At 46.0% G+C, this 11,430-nt stretch overlaps 1 protein-coding gene across 4 annotated transcripts in view; it reads left to right on the top strand.

Annotated features, from left to right (window-relative positions):
* FRMD4A (FERM domain containing 4A) overlaps window positions 1–11,430 on the top strand; it is a 379,383-nt gene that overhangs the window by 222,290 nt on the left and 145,663 nt on the right. For all 4 annotated transcript variants that reach the window (XM_019509538.1, XM_019509536.1, XM_019509535.1 and 1 more), the window contains exon 4: window positions 1,454–1,546. In XM_019509538.1, the coding sequence (XP_019365083.1) occupies window positions 1,454–1,546 (93 nt within the window). The remainder of the gene's footprint in view (window positions 1–1,453; window positions 1,547–11,430) is intronic.

An 11,430-nucleotide genomic window follows, 5' to 3' on the forward strand; every position in this document is an offset into this window, starting at 1 on the left:
ACAGAAGTAATACAGTTTTTTCTATACTATTCTACTAATATTTCAGTCTTGATGGAAAAAGGAAAAGAGCATTCTAGCACTGTGTGGAACAGGGTAGCCTGTCCTCTTACCTCATTCTTCTCTGTCCAAAAAGTTAACATTTCTTTACCTTTGCCTGTCCCCTTCTCAGCCGGTTGGCCGGTGACCTTAATCCCCAGCATCCCTTCTATACAAGTGGAAACTTCCCTTGCCACCTCCTTGTGCCAGGCCTTGGGGTTTTAAGGTTTGGTACAGGAATGTCAGATTGAATGCAGGAGACAAAAGCCCTCCTCAAACTACTGCTTTTACCTTTTTAAGGAGGAAAGCGGGACCTCTGCAAGCCTGGCAGCTACATTCAGCCACTATATTGCTGAATAAATGCCATTTTCAGGATTTAGTATTTCTTTTACAAAAGAACCAATCCAGTTGTCTTCATGGGCTGGGATTTGGGTCTGCTGTGTGTTCAGGCACAAGTCATTTCATCCCTCTTTCCTCGTGTATCTTTAGGCTGTCAGCTTTTTCAGGGTCGGGGCTACCACTCCCTCTGGCTGAAATCCTGGCCCTACTGCAATCAATAGCAAAATTTCCATCAGTGAAGCCCTCACACAAGAGGAGCCTTGGTAAAACTGCCAGTGACTTGGGTGGGACCCTAAATATTTATGTGGCGTCTAATTCAAGGTAGCCTTGGCCTCATTACAATACTATTGTAATACAAATAATGGTACTTATATAGTGCTGCACATGCACGCAGCAGCTAACAATATAAAGAATGTGACAACGACCTGAATTCTTGCCTGGGAAGGCTCAGGATGGAAAGACACAAACGGATAAATTATAGAAGAAAGAAATAGAGACAGGTACCATCTAGGCAAGAAGAGAGCAGCATGTGGTAATTGGAGCTGGAACGTTTCATGGAACAGCTGTGTTTTTCAGGAGCGCCCTGAAAAAGGAAAGAAAAAGGCCTGGCAGGCACTGGGAGGCTATTCCAGGCATGCCGGGTGGTAAATAAACTGTCTGAGACTTTATGTGGCTGGGTCTGGCTTCGAGTGAAATATTACAGGCATTGTACAAACTCCTAACAATCAGGATTTTTAATGAAAATCCTGACAGACTTTTAATGACGGAGCCACACCGGGGGAGCTGTAATAAAAAGTGATGCTCTTATCGTTTTGGTGGTCTGTCCTCTCACTCTGTGCTGCCAGCTCTCACCCTGACAGATTGAACTTTTATCTATTAAATACTTGGGCTGAAATGTGGCCAAGATAATATTGCCTCTTTCTGTCAAACATTTTCTGTGCATTTCTCAAGGATCATACAGTAGCCAAGGGCATACATCATACATTTTGGTTCCTTTTTTAACACCCTCAGCCCCCATTGCCATGTGCAGCAAGGAGCCTTTTGTTTCTAATGAGTGCCTCTTCTCTTCTCTTGTTAGGGGACATTTAAACTGGCTTCAGCTGGACCGGAGAGTACTGGAACATGACTTCCCCAAGAAGTCAGGACCAGTGGTTTTGTACTTCTGTGTCAGGTAAGTGCCTGAGTGCAGGGGGCACAATTAAAATGACCCGTTTCCTAACTGTCCTCAAAGTGAACTCTTCCACTCTTGTTCTGCTTTTCCTAAGACTCCTGAGAGATGCGCGCAAACATAATAGCAACTGTTTACTCACGCATTTTTGGATCTCACTGGGGCTGATTCTTTCCTTCTTCGCAGCAATATAAACCAGGAGCAGTTCTTTTGATGCCAGCAGCCCTGGTGTAATGGGCACTTGAATGCACTGCAGCATCAGTGGCTGCACTGCTGGTGGCACATTGGCATCTGAGCCAGCAGTGCAGCTGGTATTTTAGCACACCCTCCTGGGCCTGCACCTAGGGCTGATGTGCCAGTAGGCCCCTTCCCCCTTTGTTATGCTCACAACAGCCCAGAAGGGTGAAGTCCTCTTGTTAGAAGTTAATCAGGTGTAACACAGACGTTGGCTTCTCCCAAAGTGACGTTATAGCCCTCAAGCCTAACCTAGAGTAAGCAGCTCATTTTCATTTGGCTCGCCAACAAGAACATCATTTGGTGCCAATTGTCACATTGTTTAAACTAATTTATTTAATCTGGACACAGTTGTAGTGAGAGACATCTGAGGCTACCAAGTTGTTGCTTTTGTACCACCTGAGTCGCACCTTTTGGTTAGCATCAACCCAAGCTAGAGCTGAACCAGCCACCTGGCAGAAAAATGACCGTTTCCTCTTCACTGAACTATCCACTTCCTCCAGGTTGCTCTGGTTAATGGCAAATGTTGTGTCAGCAAGGACACTAAGGGCTCTTGTACACGTGACAAATATCGCTGTAATTTGTTACGTAGCAAACTAAAATACATGGGATGTGTTTTAGTTTGCTATGTAAAAACATAATTTAGATCAAAATACGCCAAAGGCATACACTTTTACAAAATATAATCATAATACACTGGCAAATGTGTACACTGTTACGCAATTAAGTTGTTAAAAAGGGCAATTAAAGCACTAAAAGGGGCAATTTCATCACATGTACAAGGACCCTATTACATTAGTGTAACTCCATTGAAATCATGTGTTGTACTCTACACTCTTGTGTAATGGAGCATCCAACTTGGAAAAATTATGAGCATTTTGTGGCATTTTTGTGGAGCTTAACAATGAAGGTGTGTTATATTCCAAATTGTGAATGTATCTCCTGACAACATGTCAGTGATGAATGTACTCTAAAACCTGTATCTGAACAGAAGGGAATTCAAGCTCTCACGTTCCACTAACTTCAAAGATCCTTCATCTTGAGTAATTGTGTGAGCATTACTAGAGGTTTTTGATGGGTATAAGTAGTCATAATATAAAACTTTTCTGTCTCTGAGGAAAATAGTTTCCAAGAAAAAAATGGCTGCAATGTATTAAGCTGATGATCTTGCAGCTTGAAAGAATCAGGAGAAGGACTTGGGGTTTGGGATGAACATATGAACAAAATTAAGTTGGGGGTTTTGGCTTTTTAATGGCATGCTTAGAACTAACCAGTGAAGTGATGCTGTGCTTTGTATAATGGCACTTTTCCATGTTGGTATTGCAGTATATTCAACACCAGCCTGGCTCATTCCATAGTGCCCAAAATAAATGAAGACTTACTATCAAATCACTCCCCTTAAGTTGGCTTTTCACTGCACTCATTCAATTATAGAGAAACATAAGGGATGGCTGACACTATTCTGTTATCTCCAAAACTTGCAGTCCCAGATTCACTGTGAGAATCCCATTTCTGCTTGGACTGACTGAGAGTATGAGTCCAGAGAAGACCTGATATGCCTTCAGACTGTAGGTTGCTCTACAAGTGATATTTTAGATGCATAGTATGAGAGAGGGGCCCAAATCTAAAACCCCTTAGATAAAACTATTGACGTCATGGGCAACTGGTGCCTCCCGAGTCTGGGGGGGCACCAGATCACTGATGGGGGGGTGGTCCCCCAGTGGCCGATCTCAGACAAGGGGGCGGGGTGGTCCCTCACCAGCTGATCACCAAGCCAGTGGTTTCGCAGCTGGAGCTTCCAGAGGAAACACAGCCAATCTCAGGGGGTGCACCCTACATGTTGTCAATGATTGGCACCTTTCTCAAAGGTGCTTTACCTAAACACATGGTGACTTAATAACAAGATCATTAAAAAAGTGAAGCAGTATTCAGTAGTAGTGGTCCAAACACAATCGTCAAGCGTGTTTTTGTGGAGTCAAGTTCAGAAGCCTTTACTTAAGCAAAAATCTCACTAAAGGCAATGATAAGTTTCCTGAAAAAAACTAATAACTGACTTCAGAAAATGAGCAGCAGTTTACTGTAAAACCACTGTATACATTTTATTTTAGGGGCAGGTAACCAACCATAAGTATTACCATACAGATCATCTAAAAATGCTAATTTGTCTTGTTGCAGTATATGGCAATCAAGAAACCAGTCTACCATGGATAAAGAGGTATCTCTAGGGCTATGCATCAGTACAGCAGTTCACTAAATGAAGGTGTTTCTATAGCTGTGATTCATTTGGGAAAGGTCAGAGTTCAGTCACCAGAGAAGGGGAAGTTGAAATACATGCTGACCAGTGAGTTGTACTTCCACCCATGATTGTAATGAGTATCCTGGTACATCAGGCTGAAATATGAAACATAATGGGATGCCAGTTGCTTTGAGAACTAGTAATGGGTTTTACTTACCTCTGGTTCTCTTGTGCAATAGGCCTGTAGCAAGTTGTCAAAGCTCTCACCGCATGTAACAGGTGCCCATCACAACACTGATCTGGACCAAAAGAAAAGGAGAGGCAGCGGGGTATTCTCCTGCCAGCTGAAAATGTCTTGTGTGGGTATTACCCAGTAGTTTGAGCTGATTTCTTCTGGTTTTGTTTCTGAAACTGAAGCAAGCCCTGATAATGGGGACGTGAAGATTTTTGTAGCTGGGACGCTTGTTTTTCCTTCCTCAGGTAGCAAATGTGCACTGGCTGACATGACCTTCTCCTGCTAACACCTAAAGGTTTAGCTCGGGTTGTTTGGATCTCCGTTTTCTCCCCACAGGCTGCAACAGGAAGACTTTCTCACTATGAGGGTGGTTATCCATTGGACCAGGTTGTGGGATCTCCATCCCTGGAAATGTTCAAGAGCAGGTTAGACAGACACTTGTCTGGGACGATTGAGTCAGGGATGATCCTGCCTTCAGCATAGGGCTAGGCTAAATGACCTCTTGATGTCCCTTCCAGCCCTCTTTTCCTAATAAAGAGACATCGGAGGCATCTTTTGTTGGCTTCTGCAGAGGTGTTGCTGTTATGGCACGTGTCACATATTGTTTGTCATTAGTGACACAGTTTTCATAGACGACTGAGTGGATGGATGTGGCTCCATGTGCTGTATTACCTGCACTTGAATTCAACAAAGCCTGAATGAACATGAGTATCGAGGGATATCAATACCAGTCATTCACAGCACCAGTTGTTCATTACAGAGGATTCTGTTTTCTGTATATTTAAGGACTGTGCGTTTACTTCTCTTATATTTTTAAATGTATAATTCACCCAGGCTGTGAAGCTGTTAAAGACCCAAATCTTTAGGCGAGAGTAGGGAGATGGTAATTAAGGGGGAAGGGAAAGCAGAGGAAGAAATGTTTTTCTCTTTCATGTGACTATCAAATTTTATTCATCCTTAAAATGCCTGCAGCAGTCTGGTGAGTAGAGTGACCACCAAGTGAAATGGTTCAGACTGCTCCATATTTATTTTTAAAAGAAAGAAACTGGGAGTCATTGGGAGTGTGGAGGAAAGGGAGGAATCTCTCCAACACAAAATGTAAAGGTCTCTTTCAGAGAGAAATTTTCCTTCATGTATTTGAAGGAAAATACATGAAGGAAATGCTACGGTCACCTTGCTACACGCTCCCTTTGAGCACAGCATTGCTCTGGATCTGGTGCCCAGTGTTCCCGTGTTACATGCCATCACCTCCTTACAGTGCCCTTGTGCTGTCTGCGTGGGGCAGACAGGGCAACCCCTGCGTGTAAGAATGAATGAACACCCACCTAACACTCGACCAGAAACACGGGCAGGCCTGTGACAAAGCACTTCAACCTCCCTGGACATCCCGCAGAGCGGCTGTTCTCATATGACAACAAAACCACAAAAAACAAACTTGAACAGGAAACTGTGGAACAAGAAATCGTCCGCAGACTGGATTGTGTTAAGTATGGTCTAAGCCAAGACTATGATTTGTTATCCCATTACCTGGGTTAGCTTGTATAAGCCCTATGTCCCTCAGTGGGTTAACTGCTTTGTTTTTGCCTCTCCTACCCACCGTGCCTCTCCCAACAGTGCCCCCTTTATTCCTTCCCCCCTTCCCTATATATTCTAATCACTGCTTTCTATTTAGCAACTTTGCTTTCTGCAGTCCCTTCGCAGCACCTGATGAGTAAACCCTCTGCTTGCAAAAGCTTATGCTGTACATCGCTGATTTAGTTGCAGATCTACCCTGTTTTCCACTTACGCTCTTGTCCATTACAGGACCAATAATCTCCCTGCCACCCATTCAAAATCAGGGCTATCCTGCAGGTTTATTGCAGCAATATTTGTTTACAAGGCCCAGTTCCAGCCTTGCACACTTACTCAATTCCCACTAAAGCTGCTTCACCTGTCTGTATTAGATTTTTATGCAGTACTCGTCTGGAAGGTTTCTGATGGAAAGTACACAAATGTCTGAGGGCAGAATTGGTTGGGCAGATGTGAACTGTTCCACAGCTGCTGTTGTGCAATATAATTTTATGATACTGTCTGTTAATATCTCTTTATATGCGTACTATCCCATCAGCGCTGCATATGAGAGAGAGAGAGAGGTGCCCTGGAGCAGAGAAAGGGGGAGCGATGCATTGTCCTATCAGCCATCAGCTCTCATCTGAGCATCAGCATCCAGCCTCCCTTTCTTTTTTCAAAAAATGTATTCAGGGTTTGATGTAGATATTTAAAAAAAACCATGAGATCCATTCTCTGCATCATTCAAGTAAAACAGATAAGCTTGAGAGGCAGGGAAATGTCCAGTGGAGGGAGTGATGGAGGTGATAGAGGAGGAGGAAGGGGAAGGGTGCTTGCAGAGGTAGATTTCAGGGAGGTATTTGAAAGCTGAAGCTTGGTGAATAAGTACAGGAAGGCTGTACCCAACGTGGGTGCAGCGTGGGAGAAGCCATGCAGCTATGTGTGGAGACCCAGGCGGCCATAAGGTGAAAGACTCAGGAAGGGAGTAGGGAGCAAGATGGAGCCACTGAGTGGGTGATGTCAGCAATACAGGGAGAACAGGTGATGCATTAGTATTTTGGCCCAGCCTGGGGGGCCAGAGAAGAAGGCAAAGTTGTGTTACTCAACCTGATAGTTGAGTAACACAGTTTCAGGGTAAGAGAAGACCATGGCACAGATGAGTTAGCCTCTAAACAGCAAAGTTTGTCTTAATTTTCAGTAAATTCTTAGCTTTAAACAACAACCTTGCTGTTGTGCGGGTTCAGCAATCTCTTTGCAGGGATTGTGTGAACAGAGAGTAGACAGGGTGGAACTGATTCATTTGCCTTTGGGAAATTTGATACAATTTTCTCAATTTACATGAACAAACACATTGGTTTTTCCAGTCCAGCTCCTTTCTGGTGAGTATTCCCATTCCCATACCTTCACCAGTACAGCTACTTTGCTGCAGAACTAATCTCACTAAGTCGAAATACTGGTCTCGTGGAATGAGCTGTTGCTTCAGGTGTGGAGGTGGTGGCGGTGGTGGTCTGGGTGTTGTGAAAGCCTCTTGAACACTATGAGAGCTGTATCTCTGGAAGAACTGTACTCCGCCAAAAGAAGCATAGTTGGCCATTATGAATCCTTCAAATGAAGCCTGTGATGCCCTTTGATTATTACTGGGTGGGCTAGAGGTGAGCATGGGAGAGGGGGCTCTTGGATCACTGCACATCGCAAGCGAGACCCGTTGCTGGGTTACTCTGGCTGCTGTAAAACGAAAGGGCCTCAAGTGGTAGCAGCAGTGAAATCCTCTGCATGTTCACTGGACTTGCTTAAGCAAGTACCAAATGACTGTGCAGTAACCATGGTTAGTGTGCAGTCCCGGCGCTGCATGGGTCATTTCCAACATTACTGTGCAGGAGGGTCAGCATCACTGTTCGTGCCTGCCGATACTACAGCAACATAGCAGCTTGTGTAGATGCGCCCACCTTGTACTAACTTAGCTCTGTCTACAGTGAAGGTTTGCCCCAGTTCTGACCATGTGTGGCCACTAGTGGGTTACACCTGAGATTCCTGTGTTTCATTGGGGTTGGATCCAAGAACTACAGGCACATTACATTTGCAGCTGCCCATTAGGGCTGTGTGAAACCGCACCGTTTTGTTTTGACTTCCATTTGGCCGTTTCGACAGAACAGTGTTTCGTTTCGAGTTTTGTTTCGTTTCAAAGCCACTGTTCCGTTTTGTTTTGTCGAAACTGCTTCGCTGTTTCAACGCTATTTTGACATTTCATCCATAGGCTATAATGGGAAAGCATGAAACTTCCTATAACTTTGTCGTTTCCTGTCTGATTTCAGTGGAACTTGCCAGGATGGTAGCTCCTTCTGAGGCCATGAAGCCTGCCATGTTTCAAGGAGATAGGTGCAGGGGTTTCTGGGAAACTGCACCTCAAACTGTTCAGAGCAAAACTTGTGTCACTTTTAAGTGTGAAGGCCCAGAGAAAGCTCAGTTCAAACAATGATTTTTATGCTGTTTTTTTGTTCCTCCCCCAGCGCATGGGGATTGGAAGGGACCTCAGGGAAGGATCACACTCACTGGCCAGCTACACAGTGAATATGAGAGCAGTCCTTCGCCCCTCTTCCCCCTCCCTCTCCTTACTTTTTTTCCCTGCAAGCACGCCCAGCTTCAAAACTCAAAATGTTTCGAAACTTTCAAAGTATTTTGACTGCCCATTTCAAGGCTGTTTTGAAGCCTTTTGTTTCGTTTCAATTTCACTGTTTCGAGCTCGAAACAAGTCAAAACAGCCTCAAAACGGAAAAGCCGGCGAAATTTCGCGCAGCCGTACAGCCATACAGGAGAGCCAGTGAAGACCAGCAATGTGAATAAGACTTACATAGGGACCCAAAGACATGTCTGATAGCAGCATATTGGAAAGCTTAAGAGAAATAGAAATCGGTGAGTGAGGCTTGTTCCACAGATTCACAGAAGTTTAGGGCTGGAAGGGACCTTGTGAGATCATCGGGTCCAGCCCCCCTGCTCTGGGCAGGAAAGGCAAAATTGAGACATGTGCATACATCAGTTACACACCCTACAGAAGTCCCCAGAACAGGTAACAGTCAAATAGTATGCAGAGGCCACTCTGTCTTCACCTCATTCCAGGTCTCCTGCCTTTCTCTGCCCACTGTATCACAGGGTGACCTGTGCATCAGCTGTGTCTGCCTGGACACTTCCTTCCCTATAGAGTTACAAAGTGCACACGTTGATGGGCTCCTCACCCTTGACACCTTCTATCAGTTAGCATTAACATCTCTTACTGCTTTGGAAAAAAGTGGGTAAGACAGGGCAGGAACTTTGCAGTGATCAGTGCTTTGCTGCTTCCAAAGACCCTCAAGCGATTTGCCTGCTCTGCACATGGGTGCAGTTCATTATGTCACTTGTTCACCACTGCATGACTGATTTTATTACTGGGACTTCTTAAATACCGATCGCTTTAAACACTTATGCCAAGCTTTTTCACTCTCGGGCCTCTGGCTCCATGTACCTCCTGCTTGCATCAGAGCACTGCTGTTTCCACTAATGACTACACAGTGACGTCACTGTATAGCTTTTCTCCCTAGCATAGATAGCTATATAAGGGCTGTGATTTTCACTGGTGCCCCTTCCACTGGTATCAAGTAGAGGTTACTTCTTCCAGTGTTAATGCAGCTTTGTCGGTCTACACTAGGGATTTGTATTGGTAACTGGTTACTAGTATCTGAAATTAGTAGTCAAAGTTCCAGTGTACATGACACTAAGCTACTTTCATTTTTTCCGTCCTCTTCTCAATCCAGTGTTTAAAGCGATATTCCACTATTAGAAAAGAACCATTGTGAAAAAGCATCTAGGAGCAGCTGTCACGCTAACCAAAAGTGGAGCCAAGATGCTAATGACTGTATTGTCCTTTGGGCTAAGCAGACATACCACCTTGTTGCTGAAGTGTGCTACCACCTCCAGGCTGGCCAGAGGATGTGTAAGGGACATGGTTTCATGGGATCCTCAGTCCTCATCCATGCTAGAGTCACTTATGCAGAGGTCACAACACGTCACTGTTACGTGTCATTCACATCTACTCGGCTTCACAGGTCTTTGAGGAATTAGACTAAGGGGCGGTGTTGACAGCAGCCTGCTGGGGCACAGTTCTGTGTCTATAACCACACTAAATTAACTGGAGCAAGTTATTTGTCTCATGCATAATGGCATATGTTTATCCATCTACGCTTTTTACTGCATGAGAGAATGAGGCTTAATGTTCAGATGCTTTCTGACTGCTAGGCCAGCTTGATTGATGGCAACATACCTGGAACCAATTGTCTTTATGCAGTGCAGTGTGGTTTTGTGGTAAGAACATGGCACTGGGCTGGGAAGAGTGGGGATGGCTTCTGAATCCATTTCTGGACCAGGCTGTAAGAGTGAAAGAGAAAGAAGCAGGAACTGAGACTAGCAGGACAGCAGACAGCTGACGGTGTCATTCCCATTGCATTGCTCCTTCTTCCGTCACAGGCACATCTCTGCCTGCCTCAGCCACATTGTCATGGGTCAGAAAAACAGGGTCAGCCAGTCAGTCTCACAGCCCAGAGGCAGTGCTCTCCCAACGCATTTAAACAGAAGCTTGTGCGATGTGCTTAGAGTGCAATATACCCTAGCAGCCTCACATAAGACTGGGGGTCCATTATACTAGCTGCAGTACCTTCTTCTAGGAATAGGCAGTTCCCGCCCCAAACCACTTACAGTCTAGCAAAAAGACCAGGGCTGAATACAAATGATCAAAAAGCCTTAGGCTGAATCGATTCAATCTAGGCAGCTTCCTCTAAGCTGCATAGGTTGAACTGATAACCAACTGAAGAGACATTCAGTTTTCAATTGGGAAAGGCCAGGGGAGGTCTGCACTGCCAGGCCATTAGGCAGGGGGTGCTACAGCGTGTTTCACCACTGCCACACACCCACTGCCAACACTGCCACTACAGGAACTCGCCATCCCACCCCAGCCTCAGGAGGCACGTGACAATCACAGCGGTGGAGACCCTAAATGCAATTGTCTTCTATTCTTGAGGTACCTCAATGGCCACCCTATTGCCAGCCCAGCCAAGTATCCCCAGCCCCTGATGCCCCCTGCCCACAAGGGGTTAAAGAGCCCCCTGGCTGGGTGCTGGCCTACCTTGAGGGAGCCTCCCCCTCAGGTGGTATTCCCTCAACCTGGGTTCGCCAGCCCAGGCAGCCCTGGGGAGCCATGGGGAATTCCCCCACTCCCTTCCCAGCTCCTGATTGCTTCAGCTGCTGCCACAGAAGGGATGCAACCCAGCATGGGGGAACTGGGGAGTCCCTGCCTTGGGGGGGGGGGCTTCCCCACCACCACAATCCATGGTCCCCAACCCAGGGCAGCCCCAGGGACCTGAGGGGAATTTGGTCAGGCAGAGAGGGCAGGCGAGAGAGCTGGTGCACCCCCTGAGAGCGCCGGTCAGGGAGTGGGGGTGCCAGGGGAAGTGATCCCTGTGGTCTCCCACTGGCATTTCTGGGTTGGTGCGGTACTTCCAGGTCAGTGCAATCAACCGCAGCCCGCCCCTTTCAATGACTGGCTGCAGCATGATTGGCCATGGGGGGACCTCCAGTAACTGACTGGCCACTGGTTGGGGGGGGGGGGGG

Source organism: Gavialis gangeticus, unplaced genomic scaffold (genome assembly GCF_001723915.1).
Source record: "Gavialis gangeticus isolate Ggan-Ray unplaced genomic scaffold, GavGan_comp1, whole genome shotgun sequence".
Classification (NCBI taxonomy): domain Eukaryota; kingdom Metazoa; phylum Chordata; order Crocodylia; family Gavialidae; genus Gavialis; species Gavialis gangeticus.